General features: G+C 36.1%; 1 protein-coding gene across 6 annotated transcripts in view; it reads right to left on the reverse strand.

The window, feature by feature from the left end:
- RBMS3 (RNA binding motif single stranded interacting protein 3) overlaps positions 1–22,243 on the reverse strand; it is a 493,774-nt gene that overhangs the window by 86,042 nt on the left and 385,489 nt on the right. For all 6 annotated transcript variants that reach the window (XM_042817114.1, XM_042817117.1, XM_042817116.1 and 3 more), the window contains exon 7: positions 4,714–4,820. In XM_042817114.1, the coding sequence (XP_042673048.1) occupies positions 4,714–4,820 (107 nt within the window). The remainder of the gene's footprint in view (positions 1–4,713; positions 4,821–22,243) is intronic.

Genomic DNA, 22,243 nt, shown 5'->3' on the forward strand with positions numbered 1-22,243 from the left:
TAAATTGTCTAGGTACGAAACAGATTAGCCCTAGACACTGTAGATTATGGAGAACATCTAAGTACTGCCTATTTCTTGGAAGCATAAAAGAAATCTGAGTTCTCTCTCAAAATACCTATTGTATGTTTTTCTCTCTAAGTAACTGTCTGTATTTGATAAAATTGTAATAAGCAGCAGAGAAAAAGTGAAACTGTTAACAAAAGAAATATTTCCAAACTACTGTCTTCTTACTGTTTCTAGAAACAAGTAAAAATAAATTTTCCTTTTTTTTTTTTTTTTTAAGAAATTTCACCAGGTGATACTTAATTAAAAAAAAATGAAAAGAGGAAAGGAGGATGAAGGGGAAAGGGAAGAAATAGGGGTTGATTTATTGGCTAAAGAGAAACAAAAAACAGAAGAAAACAATACAGGAATTATTTTTTGCAAATTATTAAATATCCTTGTAGACATCAGACCAATTTAAATGACAGAGGGGTCACATTCAGTGGTGCATGTCATTGTTGTGATATATGCACCAAGACTTTGATGATATTCCCCTGGCAAGAAACATGACAAATATATGTAAATGGTCTGAATTTTAAAGAAGATTGCAATTGAAGTGCTAAAATGTTTCATAATAATGTGATTGTAAATCTCGTTGGGTTGACTAGATATAGAAAGGCTATCATTTCTAGAACTGTTCTTTCTAGAAGAACCTATGATTTACTAGTTAACCTTGGACTGATTCAAAGCATTTCATTTATTATCAGATTATGTGATATTTCTCCCTTTCTACCAGATAAATTTCAATCACTTGAATGCACATATCAAAAGATTTTATTTCCAAACAAAGTTTCAAAAAATCTGCAATAAAAGATTAAGCCATAAAATTTAAGTTGCAGTTCTCAATCCAATCTGATCCCAGTGTGGAACTACTCCTGATTCCCCAGATGCATTTTGACCTAAGAACTTTTTCTGGAAAAATATCACGCACATACACGATTTAGAGGCAAATTAGATCAAATATTTTACAGATAGAATTTGAATATGATTACTTTCCATCACCATTTCCTCAACACGATCTTGTCAGGGAAAATTTCAAAACAGAGTACTGAACTAAACTAGTGTGACTCAGATAAGTCTGTCCTGATTCTGGATATAAATAAAGTTAGATATATCGAGTTAGATATTAGTTTCGAATTTCACTGCAAATATTTCCAACGTGTACAGGCATTGTATATTTTCTGCACCTATATATCAGATACATAGTTTAACAGCCTTTTAAAAAGCTGCCAGTATCCTAAACTCTTGGATGCATAGTCTGGAATTGGTCAGCCAGCACAAATTCTCAGTCAAATGTCTCTCTCGGTCTGCTGAATGTTTCCTGAGGCTTCAACCAAGAGAGGAAGGGTACGGACTAAAAGCGTTGTTCAAGGTCAAGCATTCTTCCCTCATTACAGCTGGCTTTTGGTTAGAAACCCCAAGCAACAAAGAACTAACAAAAAAAAACTTGAAAAGCCCTAGAGAAATCCAGTATATTTTTAAGGACTTGACTTTAAAAGGTAGAAATCCATCTGCACTCAAACGCCAGTGTAAAATTAGGTGATAGCTAACAACATTCAGTTCTTTTTTGACCATGTTCCTCCTTTGCTTTTTTTCAGAGTGCTGGAGCTATACGAATTATGCAGTGATATGCAGCCTACAGGCAGCCAGATCCCACCTCTGCCTTTCTAACAGTTGCACAAACCATACATGGAATAAGAAATTTGTTACTCTCTACCCGCCCCCACTAAAGAACATTTCTACAATGAATATTTCAAGCCAAATTACATTGTTCCTGGGATTTCAGTGGGTGTGTTGTGCAAGTGGAGCGGGCTGACAGAATTTAACAACCAATTAAAGCATTTCTATACAGTTATGGAACAATCTGCAGAAACGTATGGTAGAAACAAGATTTTCCATTATATTCTGCAGTATGGCCTGAAAACTTTACAAAAAAAAAAAAAAAAAAAAAAAGTATATTTCTCTTTTTATATTCCTCAGAAGATCTCCATACAAGAGAGCAAAACCTCTGAGAATGGCATAACCAGAGGTACCACTGCAGCAATCTGTTTCTCCACACTAAATCTCCTGCCTTTGCCCCCTTCAACAAAGTACTTTGCACAGCTGTCTCTACTTGGTATAATCTGAGTGACAAAACTATCAGTGTCATTTCTCTGGAGCCTGCCCTTCTGAGCAATAATCCCCACATGAATTCAGTATTAACACTGGTCAAACCTCAGAAGTTTTAGAAATGCCCTTCATGTAAGTATTTAAGAATGCAAATGCTTATCTGAACAATAGCCAAATACATGTTGGCTAGATATCTAGATATCATGGGATTTGGCCTGGGTGAAATACTGAGGCAGTAATCAGTTGGATAGTATTCCATTATTTTTTCCTTTGGGTTAAAAACTGAGAAAGAACAAAGGTTCAGGGAACACTTTCAGATTCCATTTGTAATCAGAACTATGACGCTTGTCATATATCAGTAAGTTCTCACTACTCACTATCTGTTCTTTTTTAGAGAAATTAAAGTTGACAGGAATAATTGTAGGAAAGTTATCTGAGTACTGCTACACACTGAACAACTTAACGGTACATCTTGCTTAGAGTAAGATCATTAATGCTAAGAAAACAGAAGATTAATTTCACAAAAGGATTTCATATAGGGAATAAGAAAATTATATGATAATCTGGAGGAAATTCAGCAGCATGCATTACCATTGATGCTTTGAGTAGTAAATGTCCAACTTGCAGCAAGGTATTAACCAGAGGTTATTAAACCTGAGAAAGCCAATTTCTACAGAGCAGATTCCTAGCCTGAAACATTGTGAGTTTGCATCTTGACTAGCTTTGCACATTTGTAGATTATCCCATGACAACAGCTGCATAGTTTGATGGTTGACTACAAACAACAAGATGAAATTATGACCTCCATCACTGAAAAATAGTGTTTGAATGTTGATGTCATTAACACATTAGCCACACCATGCCTCTTGGTAACAGGGATATTGTTGTCCTTAGTATTTAGTAGTGGGATATTAGTGTCCTTAGAGCCACTCCATTAGCAGCAAATGAACTACATAAGATGTAAGAAGCTGATGTCCTGAGGCTATAGGCATAAAGGTGGCTTGTTGGGTTTGACTTTAAATTATTTTCTTAATGGATTTGAACTCAAGGAAGTATAGAACAGTGGAGATAATAGCTGCAGTGGCATGCTAAAATGGGATTTAGAGGTCCCTAAAATAAAGATTGTTGACCTTATTCAGGGATTGTTATTGCCTCCTATATATATGCCTTTGTTTTTGGAGCCCTGCACACAATGGCTGGAGTCTAACACTTGAAGTAATTCCTGAGTACTTCTTCCTCACACACAATATACTGCAACAAAACTTTGGAGGTTTCTGCAGTCTCTTGTAGCAAATGTAGCTGTCTTTTGGCACTTGAAGCCCAAAAGGCCAAAATACTTTTAGAGTGTTTTTGTTGAAACAGTGTCCAACGAGCACAGTCCTGGACAGAGACACTTACATGCTTTAAAGAGGACCTTATATTTCTTTTAAAAGTTCAACAATTGCACTATCATTTGTAGGTCATAAGCTAATGATCCTAAAAGATATCAACTAGCAAAAGGAAGAAGTTACAATAAAGCAGTAATCCTCTTGAAACACCTATTTTAGGAATACCAAATAGTTTTCTTATTTATTTGCATAGTAAAATTGAAGTAAACATTAAAAAAATCCCACAAAGAGGAGAAGGGAGAAGAAGGGAGAAGGGGAAAAAAAAAAGGAGGGAAGGGGAAGGACTTTGGTTTTAGTGGGTCACAGTTGAATAACATACTTTGTCTTTGAATTCTCATTCATAAACACAAAGAATAAGCATTTAGAATGAAAATACTTATAAGTTCTTCTGCCTTTGCAGTTACAATTTTAAGAAGGTACTACGACCAGATTCACTACACCTCATTTATTCAAGTATCTTTATCATTTAACGACATTCAAGGAGAATAAACAAATTCTTGAAGAATCAAAGATATTTCTCTTTTTTCACCCACATTTGGAGTCACTACAAGTACATAGAAAGGAAATTCCAGTAACAGCCTATTTACAGCAGAGCAAAAAGCAACCGATTGAATCTCTTTTTAAAAAAATACTTTGTATACATGTTAGATCTGAGGCTACTGTAAACAGTGTTGTTTCGGACAAAATGAAGATCCCAGCTCAGAGAAGCTTTTACATGGATTATGTGTTTAAATGCATGCAAGTATATCTTTGCTTTTTGTAGATGTCCCCCAGTTCCTTGGATGACAGAAAAAAACAACCAAACAACATCATTGAGCTGCTTAGGTGCAAACTGATCTTGGGTTTACAAGAGGTACACCACAGGTGCTGACTGCACACCAGTAAAAAAATACTTAGCTCAAGTTTGGCAACAGAGAGCCCTTGGAATAGGAGAAGGTTGTGCACAGCATCACATCCAGCTTTGAAATTCTTTTTTCCAGTAACTTTACACCCCACTCACTGTTATGAACCTTACTCTTTCCCCCACATATGCACTATTGGTCATTTTTGTCTGGCGTGGAACCATTGTATTTTTTGTGCAATCCTGTTTCTCCATAGCCCTGAAAGGCAAACCTTCAGATCTACAGCTGGCTTCTTCTAAATCCCTGGAAAGTAATCACCACGTGGCACTTACCTCTCCTTCTCTGGGCCACGGCCTTCCGTTCTGTGTGTATTTGCTTTGATTCTGGCGCTTCTTTTGCCCTCCATCAGCAAATTTGCACAGTAAAGGCTCAGTGGGGGCTGTGAAGACAAGAAACCCAGTCTATATTAGCAACCCCCCAAAGAAAGTGATTATACCAGCAACAGTAGTGCTTTGTAATACTGATCTTTTGAAGTAAAATCTTGCCTTCTGCAGATATTTTTTTGCCTCTTTCAGCCTTGACTCTACTGGCAGCTGTTCTTACTAACTAAGCTTCAAAAAATATATACTGGCAGCCCTTAAAAGAATTTAGCAAATATTGTTGAAAAAATAATCAGCCCACGCAGAATGTTAAGTTGCTGAAGTGAAATAGTCGAGTCAGGCATTAGTTCCAGCTAAGTTAGACACGTATTCATGACCAGCATTGCTGAAGGATAAACACTGTTTTACTAATGCAGCTTTCTGTTTTTATTGTAAAAACTTCTCAAGAATATGTTTAAAAAATAAGTGTTCTCACTATTTTTGTGTTTCTCAGCACTCAATACGTTAAATTCTGAATAAACAGAATAAAATAGACAGTATTGCCAAGCGCAATACAATTAGATTTCTTTTCCTCTTAACTTCTTTAAGCGAGTTGGCAGCTGAGAAAACTCTTTTCCTCTCCAGCTGGGCTCTGATCTGGGAGAGCACAATAGTGAGGGAGGCTGGAACCCCAGCAATGATGGACATTCCCAGAGACACACACTCAAAATCCCAGTGCACAATAGGGTCTGCTGGTAGAGAAATTGCTATACAATGGGTGCCACAAGATGGGAACTTTGTGTCTTGGGATCTTCTCCCACCAATCAGCTTTTAATAGTCTATTCTAAAACACTTTTCAGCCCAAGCTTGGTACACGGCTTTGTAGCGGGAACTTGCCTTGGCTGCCTCCATCTTAAATGAGGTGCCACAGTCTACCCACTTCGTTAGGTGGATGTCAGGATTGTCTTTTATTGCTTATATCAACTGGTGACTAAAAAAATTTTGGTTTGGTTGAAAGAAATCTGAAAATGATGTTTCACATCTGAAAGTCTTTTGGAAAATGTTGGGTTCCCAGCCATTACAAGTTGAGGTTCTAATTAATTAACCAGGAGGTTTGATAGGAAAAGTCAACAAAAAATAGGTTTTCTTGTCATTTTCTGTTTCTAGGTTTCAAGAAGTGTTGAAAGAATAGGAAGAAAGGCATAAGAAGGAAACGTTGCAGTATGGGGTTAGTCAAATTGCTGACATTTATTTGTAATAAAAATAATAATTTGCTTGGAGGATTAAATAAGCTTGTAAAATATTAAAACAAGCTCTCCTCCTTTAACCTCTTAGTTATAGCCAGCTCAAACCGGATCAGAAAACATGGTTTAAAAATGTGATCACTTGAAAACAACAACCAACAGAGTACAGAGAATCTCACATCAATACCACGATTTCTTATTGGGACTGCATTATTTTGGCTACTTTCAAAGCTCTAACAGCTTTGTTTTTTTCATTACCATTTTACCAGGCTAGTAATTTCCAAGGTCACTAGAAAGCAAACTGCAGGGAACAATCCATTATTGGCAGAAAGCTCGACTGTGTGACCCCAGAGGTCTTTCCCCACCTCTGACTTTGGTTACTGTATCATATTTTGGTAGAAGCAATGTTCAGCCAACCATTTTAAATTTTAAATAATGAAGGTTTAAAAGCATCCAGGTGGCTGTGGAGATTCTTTCCGCAATCGGAGAGATTTTATGGAGCTGACTGCCCTGCACTTCTACCAGTTTACTCCACAATGCGATGCAGCATAATTTCAGAGCAGTTACTTACAATTCACTTTGATGTGATTGTGAGGGAGGAGCAGGTGCTAAGCCAGCATCTGAGAAAGTCCTATTAAATGTCACATTTGATGCTTCAAAAGCTTTTTTTTTATTTCAAGTGCTGAACAACTATCATTCAACATATGGTATCAGGAGTATCAGAAGTATGCAAAAAACAATCTGAACGTTGCGTGTTTACATGTGCCATGATCATCTGCTATTGTACACATGTGCTGTTAGTCTAAATGCTATGATGTGGTATAGCAATCAAGTAAATCATATGTCTTACTACATATCCTTCCTAGAAATTAGCCAACCACAAATGGGAAGCTGTTGCCATTTCTGAGCTTCCCATTATTGAGCACTACCATATGACAACCTTTTATTGCTAAGTTGGGCCTTCCTAAAGTTAACTGAGATTAGCAGACATCATTGAACAGATATGCCAAACAACTTCACACCACACCTAAAAAAAGTGTGGAAAAAGAAACTGTACTGGCTTTTTTGGGGTTAAGGAAGAAGATGGAAAAGGACAAATGAACCATGCCCTGCACAGGAAAGTTTCTTCAATAGGAAGCATTTTTCCTCTATAAAAAAACTGACAGGAGTTGTGGGAAAAAGATCAACACATGCCAATCAACATTACCATAAGCAGAAATATGGGAAAAAGACATTCTGGCAGGAAAATAGAGTCTAGTTCAGATTTTCTTTATTAGTTGATTATTTTTTTCTTTTTTAAAAATTAGACAAAACAGTGGGATGTAGCAGATTTGCATCTAGTAAAATAGAAAATGATTTGAAGAGATTTAGATCTTAAAGATTTACACCTGGGAAAAACTATGGTAACAACCTCAAAATACAAAGAACTAAACCTTTATTTTGCAAGTAAGAATGTAAAAGAATCTCAAGAGTTCAAGTGTTGCTCTAAGTACACAGAAGAACTCAAGTCTGATTTATTTCAGCCCTTTTGAAATCCCTTGTAAGGCTCTTAACCTTTGTAAGCTCAGATGCACAGGAATATTTGACTTTACTACAATCATTCTTACTAAACAAATGCATAACAACAGACGATTCTGGAGAGAACGTATCCTATTCCATATATCAGAAAAACTATTTCTAAGTAGAATTCTTTTTGAATGGTTTTAAGAAATGTCAAAAGCTTTGAAAACAGCAAATTTACTTCCGACAAAGAAGTAAAAAAAAACAAAACAAAACAAAACGTAATAAGGTTGTCAATTCAAAAAGAAACTGTTCAAACTATATCAGTATGACGTGACTAAGAGCAAAGAATTGGGATATTTCACTCTTAAATACTTCTCAAGGGGAGTAAAAAAAAAAAAAAAAAAAAAAGGAATCTTTCAAACTGTTCCTGTTTTTGCAGCCTTCCATTCCAAACAAATGCTCCTGAATATATAGACTTTTTTTTACCTTTCTCTTTTTCTTTTATATTTTTTACATTTTACCTTTTTTTTTTTTTTTTTTTTTTTCTTTTTTTAAAATATGAATATAGTGACTGGAAATAAATACACCTCTTCTCTCACCTGCTGACTTAATAGCAAATGTAATTTGGGTATCTTTATATGGTCATATTTTGAACTGATAAGCACATACTTTTTTGCATGGCTCTTGACAACCTCGAAGTTTTCAGCATGTGTGGTATTTTGAAGCATATCTGGAAAATCTGCTGTTGGTATTTTCCTGTCAGAAAAGTGAGAATTGATTCACTCAAGATAAATTTCAAGCTATTCCATACCGATAAACTCTTCAAGGTACAAAGCACTGCTCTTTCTTTGACTTCTACCTGACAGTAACAAATAAAAATATCAAGAATAAGTAACAGCTTTAACCTGAACAAGGTTCATTAAGCCATTACCCATTTTTCAAGGAAAAGATTTAAATGCTTGCTGCAGTTCCCATCCAGAGCCTGCTTGAGTTAATAACACATAAATAGCTCTGAACTTGGCTTTCAGTCCTGAGAAGGAAACGGAATCAAATGGATAGTGCTTCTAAACAGCATCTGCCAAGATATTCAGGGCTGTTTTAGGAGAGGGCAGTTGCTGCAAGTATTCAAATTCTCTTCCCATGGAACAAAATGGCTACAGCCCTATCTCTCTTCAATCAGACCCTGAATTTACTCTAAGAGTTCAGTGAAGGCGAAAGAGAAAGACTGGTTTTATGTCAATCAAGGCTGTCAATATCGTTGGAGCTCCTTTAGGAACTCAACTTCTCATGCTCTGGTACTTCAGTTGGATTGACTGAACAGACAGCACCAAACTGCCAAATGCCACTATACCTCCAAAGGCATTGGTCTTTAAAATGGGACAAACTCTTTAGATGGAAAGAGACTGGGATAATAGTGTCCCATTCCCACACTGGCAGCCTCTCAACAGATCTTCCAGGACAGGAAAGCAACTTCAATTAAACTGGAGAACTCATCAAAAAAAAGCAAACTCCTAACTAGTTCCAAATACATACTTTTGTTTTTCTTTCATTCATCGGAAGGCTGAAACATTCAAGCTTCTACATATACAAAAATGTATATATTCATGAACATGTGCTTCATAAAGGATTGGGAAGATGAAAGCTGTCATTTGTGTTCAGTGAATCTGTTTCATTATTTCAGGTGCTCAGTAAATTTTTCTATCATATACTAAGAAAAGATTGCCCTCCACCACTTCCAATTCACAGTCATATCGCATCGTCTGTCCAGCAATCACAAGAATTACGTATACAGCAAGGTAATAACTAGAACATATTTATGTATTTTAACTTGTTTCACTATGAATATTTTTGAGGACAATATTTTTCAGCATGTCTGCAAGAAAGTAATCTCATCTTGTGCAAAAATGAAGATAACGCTGCTAGCAGAGACCTTAGCAATAAGTGCGATATGAACTCGTGTGGATCTCTAAACTCCTTCGTTTTGTTAATGTGATGAAAAATGATAAGAAAGTCAATGCCATTAATAAAAAACGGTCAGAGCACAGACAATGATTTTTTTCAAAACGTGTTTTCAGGAGAAGGTTGGATTAATTTATTTTTCAGCCCTGGCAAATCCTCCTCCACAATAAAAAAGAAGCAGAGCAATAATTGAGTTCACAGTGACACCAAACATTTAAACTGATCGTGTTTTAATAACTTTTTTTTCTTCATTCACTTTCAAATTTTAATTATTCCAGCAGCACTTTCATGTATGTATTGGACTGAAACATCCATGCAAGCAGCACAACATTTGTCTGCCATAAACCAAACATTACTTCTACAGTAACACCAAATTCCCTTTGCAAGCAGACCTGTTAACTCATACAGTAGTTGAGAAGGAGATGCTAGAGACATAAAAACTCTAAAAGGAAGGCATGACCGAGCAAGTTAAATTGCTGATATGGATGTAGCCAGCAAGACTGCAGGCTCTTCAGAACCTACAAAGTTTATTTACAGAATGAATTTTGCAGCTCTAAGTTTTGAACTGCAGTAGGTTCCTGATCAATAGAGCAACTCATTGTGCTAGTGAGTCTAGTGATTTCTAAGAAGTTCTGACACACAGTACTTATTCACCCCTAAGTAACAAACAAAACTCTAAATTCAAGGAAGATTGTAGAACACTGTCATAGCTATTCTGCTCTTGGTGAATGAAGTGGAAAAATTACAAAAGATGGCACGTGACACAAAAGGACAGACGTATACATAAGGGCAAAACTCTATAAACCAGAAGTAGTGAATAAATGCATCATCCTGTTCCATATGAAATACTTGATGAAGGACAGAGTTGATCATTTTGTGGGGTAACAGATTTCGCCCCACATGTCCATAAAACTGGATATGAGATCACAGGATAAACTCTAACATATATATGTAAAAGCAGAATAAAAGTGCACTAGTACATGTTCAGATAATTGCTTACTGCTCAATGTTTTTGATTGAGCCAGTGATTCTATACACACAGGCATCCTAAAAAAGCGCAGAATGGAAGCTGTTATCTTTAGAATGTTAGAAATAAACTCAAGCAATATACATTATATTTGTCTCCTCTTCCAGTACTAAACTAGATGATATTCAGTGCACTTACACAGCTGATTATGAAAGCAAAACAAGGAGTTAATATTGCACATTGTTTCTGGAATGTATGATTTTCACAATATAATTGTGGAAATTGAGGAAACGGTTTTGTATAACAAAAAGTTATAGCCCAAAGCAACAGTTAAAAGGCAAACATCTGCTTGGCTAGAAATAAAAAGGAAAAAAAAAGTGATTTACTTTTGATAAACTGTATTATAGCTGAAGTAGTATAGGTGAAGTAGTTCACCTCTTTGTCTTAAGAAATGAGAAGCAATCCTTTCATCTTTCTGTAAAATAATTATTTCTAAAAAGCAAGAGTATATTAGAAAAAGAAAATAAATCCTAGGGGAGAAATAGTTCATCAAGGATAAAGTTAGCATTTCTATTACGTGAAACACGAATTATATAGAAGAGGTAGAACAGCTAATTCTATGCACACAGTGGAAAAACAGCATGCTGACTGTGAAGTGCAATCCAGGTCTTACTGCAATCAATGGAAACACTCTACGTACTACATAAAAAACTGTACTTAATCATATAATTGCAGAAGCCCCAACCAAGGTTTGTTAGAGCTGATCCGAAATGACAGTCTGCTTTCGATGAGAAATCGCACCATTTATTTTCAAGTTTGTTTCTGTTTAAAAATCTATTTTAGTTTACAAATTTTCTACTGAACAGCAGATTGAGAGCATCTGGTTCAGGCCTATTAAAACGTTCCTTTCTAATGCTGCTGATAAAGGGGAAACCTTTGTAACAGAGCATTAACTAGATATGTATGTTATTTTATGGAGATGACATACAGCAACAGATGCTTCAATACAGGACTGGAACTTAAATAAAAATACAAAATCAATCCAAATAGCTCAGATGAAGTGAAATATTAAAGTAATGCTGAAACACAGTAACAAAACAGCATAGTTTTGTTTTTACAAACTCCATTTCTCAGCCAACTTTAGTGCTGGCTTCTGTAGAAGGGCATGAATAAGTGAGCAGTGAATCCAGTATAGCATTAAGAAGATTATTAATCATACATATTAACTAGTAACTGATTCATTAATATAACACACTTTAATGTTGCATTTTATCTTTATTTTAAACAAAAAGTCTGAGACAGAGCTCACAGAAGTTGAGGAGAAACTCTCAGCAACTTCAGTGGAATCTGGAGTGCAAACATAATGAGCTGAATGTAAAAAAATCTTTACTGCTAAGTATCTGTATTGAAAGTACTTGTACAGATTTTGGCATCAGCCTCAGTGCCATTTGACCAAAGAGAATTCTGAGCACAGCAGCTCTTTTTTTAGTCACTTTGTTTCTGTGCTTGATGTAATTCTTGAGTTAACAGTATGTCCGATGAATTAACATCCATTGTCCTCATATTCACCAGGTTAAGTTCCCATTTTTAGAGTCTAGCAACTCAGCTAAAACTACTGTGACTTTGAATCCAAAGTTACTCTAATGAATCCAAATGTAAATTTGAGGTAATTGTGAGGAAGAGTAGATTCAGGCCTGTGATTTTTGTCAAAGAATGCAGCCCCCCCACAATTGTCGGTACAGGAAACTTCAGCCTTATTGGAGGTTCCCTGACATAAAGCTGAAAATATCAGTTGTAGTTCATACTTTTTACCCAGCACTCTTTGCAACCTTCTGGATGAAATGGAAATGGGATCTTTGAGAAGTGATTTGTTCTTATGAAGTTCTCAAAGAGACTATGCAACAAGAGAAGATGTCTTTATATGAAAGCAATCAAAATAGCTATGTGCATCAGTTTGCAGAACATTTTTAATGTGCCTGTGCTTAAACTTCTAATTTATATTATTTTAAGACAGTTCCCACAATCAACTGAAATTCTGAATGCATTGTTTTCATGCAACAATTACAAATCCTAGAATTTGGACTAATACTTCCTGCAAAAACACCATGATACATCCCTTTGGATTCCTACCACACTGGAAGAACTATGTACGAAAAATTTCCACAGTACCATAGTTCAGAGAACAATATTGGCTACAAGATATCAAAAGCACTTCTCACATTATATATCAGACAGATTATAAATAAATAAATATTGAAGTAATTTGATATAAAATCTTTTTGGTTAAACTGGAAAAGCTTTAACAGTTCTCAACAGAATTGATAAATGTGGAAGCTTAAGAATCCAACTCACTTTTCCATGTCGGATAAATTTCTGTGAGGAATTTCTGTGCCACAGCACAGTGTGCTATTTCTCTCATGTGAGGTTAACTAAGAAAGGCACTGAGTTAAGCCAATCCTACACGGCCCTTTTGTAAAATAAGCAAACAATTAGCAGAATATAAGGATATGCTATTTCAGTAGTAGCTACCCCATCATGCTTTTCCCCATTGGCAAGAGTCAAAAGGTATGAAAGTTGTTTTTTTTTTTTTTTTTAATTGTTTTTCTTTAAAAAGTTTTTCTACATATTTGCATACATAGCACGGTTCTTCTGCCATACTGTGTTGACTCTTGTACCAGATAGCACAGCAGCTGCAAGACTGTATGTTGCAGTAGCGAAGCAGAGGACAGGTTTGAGTTGGCTGGTCTTTGTAAGCAAGTAGCACCCTGACTTTAGCACGTTCCCTTTGCACTGATAACAGTTGAATGCTCCTGTACCAAGACAGACAAGCTTTGCATGTTATCCCAGAACTGCAATCTATGCATAGTTTAAAGAAAAAAAAAAAAAAAAAAAACACCCACTAAAAGTGAACCCCAAATCATTTTTAAATTCCTTCTAGGAAGATATACCTTTTTGCCCTCTCCCACAGTCTCAGAAGTTACTTTGTTTGGATGAAAATGGAGATCTTGTATTTCTTACTGTTCAATTATTAAGGAACAGCAACGAAGTCAGCTTCATTTGAAAGGCTCAGCGATTTTTAAACGATCTCATGTACCGTAATTTATAATGGAAAATCAGGTACAAATAGTGTGAGATGCTTTCTGGTTCCCCTCTAATGGAAATAAAATGAATCCCTGGTAATGGTGACCCTACTTGCTTCTGTGGTCACCCATTTTAGTTTTTAGTGTTCTCTTTAGTACTCCCAGGAGAAAAGAGCAAATGCAAAGCTTTTATCTATTGCTGTTTCTCAAAACAATAGGTCTGTGCTTCTGCTATAAAATCTATTTTTACTATTCACATAAACTAATGTTATTGATCACAGAGACTTTGCTATTATCCCACTAAGAAAAACCTACTTGTACTGACAGTCCAGAGACAAAATCATTTGAATTTAATGCAGTAAAAAGAATTAATTCTGGCTTTGCTAATACAAAGTTATTTCATGTACCTGTTTAAGTATTTATTATTTCTCATTGAATCTATTTACAATTTTAAATCATTGCATTATTTATTAATTTTTATTCAGTGTTTATATAAACCAGTAAATTATCATCACATTATTCCTTGTCTGTGTGACACTTCTAGAACTCATACTACAAGCAAAAAAATAATAATTTCAAACATATGTTTTCAGTATAAACAAGGAAACCTGGCCAAATGTCTTATGTCAATAGAATGATTTTTTTTTCCCACCAGCATTATTATAATTGCTGTATACAGACATTCATTTCTTACTAATTAAGGTTGAGTCTTGGCATTTTCAGCTCACACTCCAAAATACGCATAGCATTAATGTTCAGAACAGCTTATTCAAGCCAGTGTTGAACTGCACGAGGATGTCTCAGTTATGATCACTAGCTTATTTAATTCAGACATGCATGTTTCAATAACTACATTTTGTTTGCAGATTGTGGGGAAAGAAACATCTGTGTTGTCTTTGTGAATGGTCCTTGCAATAAAGAAGTGGACATACGTATACATAATGTCTTCATTATTTGATGCACTAGGCATATCTTGATAAAAAGTAGCAATGGGAAACTCTTACGATAGGAAAAAAAAGTTTGGTTTGCAATGAAATGTGCTTGCATGGTCAAAGCAGTGACACCACCTTGCCAGAATCAGAGCTCAAACAGTATATTCCTAAAAGCACTGATTCATGTCAATGCATGAAATATTCCTGCGTAAATGAAACATAAATCCCAATTTTTAATCTGCTCAACAGCTTAAAAATATTAAGAAATAATGTATTTTTTCTCAGAACGCCTAATGAAAATCCTTTTATTTAAATCAGTTCTAATTAACCCACATTCCAGCCATGACTGCTGGGTGCAGAAGCAAAAATTCCAATCACTTAGAATTTAAAACGTAGCCAAGCAATACCATTTTGCCACTACAGTGAGAAAGAAGGAAAAGCTGAAGGGAAAATTCCTTTTATTGTTATTACCCTTCTTTCATTTTATTTTCTGCATTCACTGAAAGACATAAAATGAGCTAGTTTGCTAAAAGTTAACATGCAGCATTGCCATCTTCCTTGCTTAAATGTGGGATCACCTCTAAAAAGTGGAGTTGACCCTGACTGCAGCAGAAGTGTGGGCAGGCATAGGCTACATAGCAGAAAGCATTTATCAGATGGGTGACTGACTGATTCTTAGAGGCAGGAGTTCATTTCGCTGCGGTGGAGAATACCCAAATCACACTAAGCACCTTGGACAATCTAATTACTGTGTGCTACAAAACCTCCCTGAGCACTCCACCATTTTCTCCTGTAAAGTGGCCCAGGGGAAGACAGTGATTACTTCGGAAACCACACATAAGTAAGGACACCGATGCCCCTTCCCTCTTTCTCCTGGCAGAAGAGACTGCTGGCTGTGCAGAGCTACGGGACACGCTGCTCCTAAGGCCAACAAGCATGCTCAAGTCCATGGGGCAGGCTTTTCTGCATGCTACCAAAACAAATCCCACTTCTCCCATCTTCAAACACCTGTGGGTTGGAAGCAAATGTGGCATTGGCAGGTACTTGCTCAGAGAAGAAGGGCGGGCCATGGAAGAAAAAAAAAAAAAAAAAAAAAAAAAAAAAAAAAAAATCACTCAGCAACTCCATTTCCTGAGAGGGCAAGGTGACAATGTGCCCCTGAAACCTACCACTACCTGCAGACGTGGGGGCTTTGCTCCAGCTTAAAGTACTTGTCTGCCTTCAAGGCGTAACTGTACCTATGATTTCTATGACAGAAAGCTGCACAGTGGAGTCACTGAGAATTCTACCGTAAGTCACCCATTTTTCCACAATATTTTATCCAAAAGAAAGACCAAGAAGTAAAATTATAATCTTTTCCTGAGGCAAAAGAAGACCTAACTCATATTTCTTAGCTCTTTTCAAAATGCATTGTTGATACCAATGCTAAATCTAATGTGCTACAACAGAAGTCAATTTCTAACCCTTACAGCTTAAAAAACATTTATTGCCATCTGAGACAATGTCCTAGAATATTAAATAAATAACACTAAACCCTTCTGCATTTTTCAAGTGCAGAGCTCTCAGCTGACTGCAGACAAGGAGGCAAGCTGACATATTGGAGACTGTGTAATGGCCTCAGCTCCTTTAACTCTGTGTAGTTCATGTCTTGGGGGTTGTAGGAAGGTCATGCTACATCCTGCTCTACCATGGGTTGAAAAATTAGGAAAAGAACATGATCTCAATACTAAGATAGGAAAAGTTTAAAAAAAAAAAAAAAAAAAGAAAAAGGAAAAAATCCTCTACTTTTGAGTTAAAAATACGGGAAAAACAAGAATAGGAGTGAGACAAGCACAACAATGAAAAATTGGTGGGGGAAATAAGGTACAGCAATAGGCAAAGAAAAACACATTAAGAAAATGAAGAGAAACAGGAAAAGAAGGAAGAGTAATACTTCTGAAATGCCTTTGAAAATGTTCTGGCTTCACACAAAAGTGAACACAATTGATATAATTTCTGGATGACAACAGGTCTGTGATGACTACCTGGGTCTTCACCAGTACAAAGATGACAGGAAAAAAAAATTACAACTGAACAAGTAAATGAATGGGCTCAATGTTACTGCCTGTGTCAAAAAGAAGAAGTCTATAAAATGTGTGTGTTTTTATTTGGAAATACAGACTGAAGACAAGTTCTGTCATACTATTAAGAACATGCTCATATTCTCACAGTAAGCATACAGGATTAAAACATAAATGAAACTTAAAAGACAGTAGAGTCTCCTCTACACAGAAATACTAAGGTGCAATTATCAATGATAAATATTGATATTGATAAATTATCCATTATCAATTATCAGTGGATGGGATGGAACCTCAGGCTCCACAACTCAGCTCTGAACTGAGGAGAAGGAACTTGTAGTACTGAAGTTTATCTCAAAATCCGATGGATGATTCAACACTTCTATGCCACAGAGATAAAATTAGAGATGACTACATGATAGATGAAAAATTACAGACATTGCATACAGATGAATTAGGTTATAAAAAAAAAAAAAAATAGGAGCCTCTAACACTAACCCCCATGATTCTTTAAAGCTCCAGTGCCCATTTGGATGGGATCCTCCCTGGGGTTACCAGGGATACAGCCATGTCAGCAGGATGCGAGCATTGTGCCTCTCCACTCAAAGCACAATTGCAGCCAAACAGCATTATCAGAATCAGGTCTGACAAAAGCTGTCTCCAGCTGATGCTAAGCAGCAATTTTTTTTTCAGAACAAATGATTTCATGAATCAGCCAACAGGGAATGACAACATTCTGCTGCCACTAAGTTGCAATTTCCAACAAGTTAATGAGTCCACTGCAAACGTGACCATGTTTATCACTCTGCTGTTATCAGAAATGGTTAACTTTCAGTTTCTTTTTTTTTTTTTCATTTTTATTTATTTTTTCTTTTGCGAGCTTTATTGCTTATGATGTAGTATTTCCCGGGAGGCAGAAAGCAAAGTCTACCCCATGATGCTAGTAAAACTTGAAGACAGCACAGTAGAGTAAGAACTAAAGACCAACAACTTTTCTACTTTGAGTAACATGGCAGGCCTAGCAGAGACCTCCTAGCTTTCTTCTGCCATGAGAAGGACAGCTCAGCACAGTTCTGCTGAACTTTGCAGGCTGATGAAAGACAAATAGATGTAAGTGAGAGAGAGAAAACTTTTCTTTCTAGAATATTTTCTGGTACAGATCCAGAGCTAGTAAAAAAAAAATAATAATAATCCCACAGTCTTGAGGATGGTCAGAAAAGTAACAACAGAGTGCAAAGCAGGGATAAGGTAAAGACTGAGTAACAAAAGAATGAATACTTCTAAAGTTTAAAGTATTCTCCAAATACTACAGAAGGCATTTGCATACAAAAAAAAAATCTACATATAACAAACTACAATGCATTGTAGTCATTTTATTGTATATATACAATGCATTAATGCTATACTAGTAAACACAATAGTAAAATTGTGAACTTTATGAGACTTCACTGCAATTCTAGCACATACTAGACAGTCATTTCATAATAGCTTTAATAGTAGAGGGGAGAAATAATGGATACCTAAATTTTATTCAGCATCAGGATTCAAGCTGATTTTTGCTCCTAGACAGAACACCAAGATACGGTAGAAATGTTGCTATTAAACCACAGTCCCACCTCCTGTGCTTTTATCAGTGGATGGGATGGAACTTCAGGCTCCACAACTCAGCTCTGAACTGAGGAGAAGGAACTTCTAGTACTGAAGCACGACAACAAGTGATAACAGGACTCCATGATCAGAGTGGAGGAACAGTTATTGACAAGGCCATCCTGGACTTGTTGGAGAAGCAGAAGATGAAAAATATTACTTTTCTCCCCTTCTGTCTAAAGTACCTTGAGATTTCGACTATTTAGACATGCTCCATATTACTAATTTGCATCTACCGAAGAGCTCATTCAGTGGAACAGCCATATTATACTTTTTCATAACTCTCTAGTCAACTACACGGTATGTGCACTGTTACTTTTTGTCTGCTTCCATTTTGTTTTCCCATCCTGAAGGGGATATATTTTCTGGGCAGAAATACCAGTACATTTGACAACTGATAGAATCACAGTGAGACAGCACTCAGCACAGTCTGCTTGCACCAGACTGCATTTGTCGATGGATAAGCAAAAATGAATGTGCATCTTGCTTCTAGGGTGCTTTTATGCCAAGGTAGAACAATACTGAGCACTTACTCCAAGAAAGTTTACTTTACAGTATGCAAAAGAATATTTATTTGCAATGGTCAACTTGGATCAAACAAGCCTGCTTTCATTATCAATTCTTACTGCATTTGCATAGCATACAAAATGAACATGAGTTATTCCAGGTTTAATCAGAATCTCTTATTCCTGCTTCATAAGTCCCTTCTAGAAGAGTCTATGATACTAACTGATCTATTCATATTTATATTACGCATCTATGGTAGCTTTGCAGAATTGGTGTATGGGCATGCTCATACAGTTCTCAAATTGTCATTCTATGCTCCTTCAAGCTAAGTCCTGCTACCACTTTTTGTATACTTAATAAGGTAGAATTTGTTTTTTGGTCCCTATCGCAGGCTTTGTATACATTGCAAAGACCTCAAAAGCAATAATGAATCCATGCTCCCAGTAAGTAGTATTCTCTTGCTTCACATACAGACCATCTGCAGAACAGAGAAACTGCAAGTTGTCTGGCGTCCTACAGGCTCTGAGTACAGATCCCTTGAGTTCTTGGCAGCATTTAGACTAATCCTCCTCAATAAGCTTTAGGTGCTTTATTTTCTCAGTTTCCTTTCCCACTCCAGTCTGAGCAAAGATTTCTTTCAACAATCTAAGCTTGCCATACCACAACCAACTCTCTAAAAGCTCCATCAGAAGACAGCTGTGTTGTACAGCACCTGTGAAAATCCAGCTTGTAAGGATAATTTGGATTGGATGCAATTATAAGTATGTTTTTGCCTGAGCACATAACATATACACATCTATATAAGTGCATGCTACTAGGTATCGGTGTAAAGTTAAATCACAGAACATCAGAACAGTCCAAGGGAATTAATTATAAACCTGCAAAAAGACCCGTGCTGTTTACTATAACATTTAGCAATTCCTATCTCACAGTGCTATATATCCCTAGAGGGCAATGCCACCTAATTGGTTGCACTCATGTCCCTGATGTCCTAATATAAAAACAAAAAAGATGCGACTGAAAGACAGGGATAAGTCTGCACTTTATAAAATTTAATTTTGCTAAATATAGATTTGTTTCCATTTTCTTTCAAGAAGTTTTTCAGCCTTATTTCAAGAACAGCAAAGTACAACCGATTTCCAAAATCTTCACAAACCTTTGGGATTTTCCTATCATATCCTTGTGTCAAACACTCTTAGGTAACAAGAGAAGAGACACTGGGGCCTTTGAGCATAGCATACACAAAACCAAATACACACATAAGAGGAACTTGAAAGGAAAACAAGATGACCATTTTCTTCCCTACATTTACTGCTCTGCTGCTTTGCAATCAATATCCACTTTTGTGAAGCACTGTCTCTTGTTAGAAAGGCCCACTGCCAGCACCACATCTCCCTTTATTCTCAGCATTGCTCAGCTGGCTCCAACAGCTCCACCGAATGTCATTTCAGCGTTCTTCTTGAAACCCCTCGCCGGGAGTTTAACAGCAATGTGCTACTTCTAAACAGAAAAACAAGTTTGGGGAATTAAGTTCTGCTATAAACCTGCTGACAGCATGACAACAACAGAAGCTGTGACTGTTCAGTGTCTTTCAGAATCAGAATTATGTCATGTAGTTACTTTATAGATGGATTTATCAGCCAGGATTTAGTCCTTGAAACATAAAAATGTAGGCTTCTTTTTTTTTCTTTTTTTTTTTTTTTAAATAATTGATAATTATTTCACAAATGTCTTCCCCTGGCATTTGATCTGCTAGATAATACATGAACACAATTTCTAATAGGTTTTCTGGCTTTTTAAACCTAATTTCTTTCCTCATTATTTTTCATTTCCAATTCTGCTATAGAATCTATTCTTCCTGAAGTTTTGTGTTACGCGAAGCAACCTCACTTTCGTAATGTAAGGAATATTTTAAACTAACAACAAAGTTAAAATCATTGATAGAAGAGAAGCTAAGTTTTCCTGTATTTCTAACTTTGTTTCATGTTGAAGCACTTAGCACACATTCTTCCCAAAAAGATTCCAAAATTACAGATGAAACTAATAAATATGCACAAGTCTTTAAAATACCTGCCACGTAGGAACAGTTGGGTTGGGCAAAAAATGACAGTTCAGCATATGAATACATCCATTTCTCTGTCAAATACTGACTTGCAGATGTTACTCCATTGCAAAAGTTTATTAGTTAGTTAATGATTAGGCAGAAGGTAGATCATGGAGTTAATTCATCAGAAAGTACAAATTACAACATATTTGTAACACAGAGAGAGGAAATAATGACTAGAAGTTGGGGGATATATATGAGTTCCAAGAAAACAATGAAAAAAATATGAAACTTAAGGCAAGACAAGCAGCAATTAATTATTCCAAATACAGTCACTAGTTTCAGAGGGAGTGAATAACAAAGTCCAGTAATTCATTTTTCATCTGAGCATTTATACTCCTTGGAGTTGCAGTATCAGTTGTTCTGAATATATAAATCTTGGATTTATGTGTCTTACTCAAACTTCTTCTGAATGAAGAACTGGTTTTGGGGTTTTTTTTTTTCCCCTCCTTTTTCTTCTCATTTTTCTTAACCAGCATAAATATATTGAAGTCATGAGATCATGTGATTATTTGCCTTATGGCGTTTAAGCCCAATGCCAATTCCATTTATAAATGCATGAACATAGAGGTCAGCTTTCCAAAGAAAATGACTTAGAGATCTAAAGTATCACCATCCTCCCCTCCCTCTTCATTCCTTTGACAAAAACCCACTGGACTAGGAGCAAGATATGTTTTTTTCTAGTGAAGATTCTCAATATTCTATCGTTCTTTTCACAAAGACCCACAAAGATTTTCTAGCACTACATTAAACAAATTAAGCATGTTTTTTGTGTTACTACATTATTCAAAGTACTGGTCCATGCACTATGACTCAACACAGGAAGCCTTCTTCCAATCTGCCATTCAGCCTATTTCTTCTTTGTAATCTTTTTTTTTTTTTTAAAAAAGGTGTGGCTTGGGTAGAAAGGATAATGCAATGATCATCTTCAAGCAACAAAACCTGCATTGTAAAATTGCAATTTATTCAGATGTCCTTTTCAGTGTAGCCTGAAGAAATAACCTGACATGCTAACAGACAGGTTTCTATTTAAACAAAAAAGAAAAAAGAAAAGTCCTTAAGAAATAGCCTCCAAAAACCATGTTTTTGACTTTCCTCCTTGAATTCCCCTGACAAAAGTAATGAGTGAGGTGACAGAAAACCTGATATTAATTCTGCAATTTCTAACTAGATGTGCAAGGGATCTAAGCCCAAGGAATAGAGCTAGAATGCCGAGCAAATAGGCAATCATTCTGAGCAGAATTCTGTGCCTGATGATGACTTGCCTGTCTCCTTTCTCCGGCTGCAGTTCTACAGAGACTGTAATCTTCTATGCTGATCCTACATTCAATCTTAATGCCTGATATTGAGTGATAGGAAGCTGTAGGAATTCTTGCAAGATTCATCGTTAATGAGTTTAAGTCAACTGGCATGTCTGCCTGGGATATTTCATAAATACATAACCTATAGTACGTGATCAGAATAATTACTTGGAAACATCCAAAGCACCCAACTCAACAT

The sequence above is a fragment of the Centrocercus urophasianus genome, unplaced genomic scaffold, assembly GCF_019232065.1.
Source record: "Centrocercus urophasianus isolate 14NV4802_14NV808 unplaced genomic scaffold, USGS_Curo_1.0 seq_16, whole genome shotgun sequence".
Classification (NCBI taxonomy): domain Eukaryota; kingdom Metazoa; phylum Chordata; class Aves; order Galliformes; family Phasianidae; genus Centrocercus; species Centrocercus urophasianus.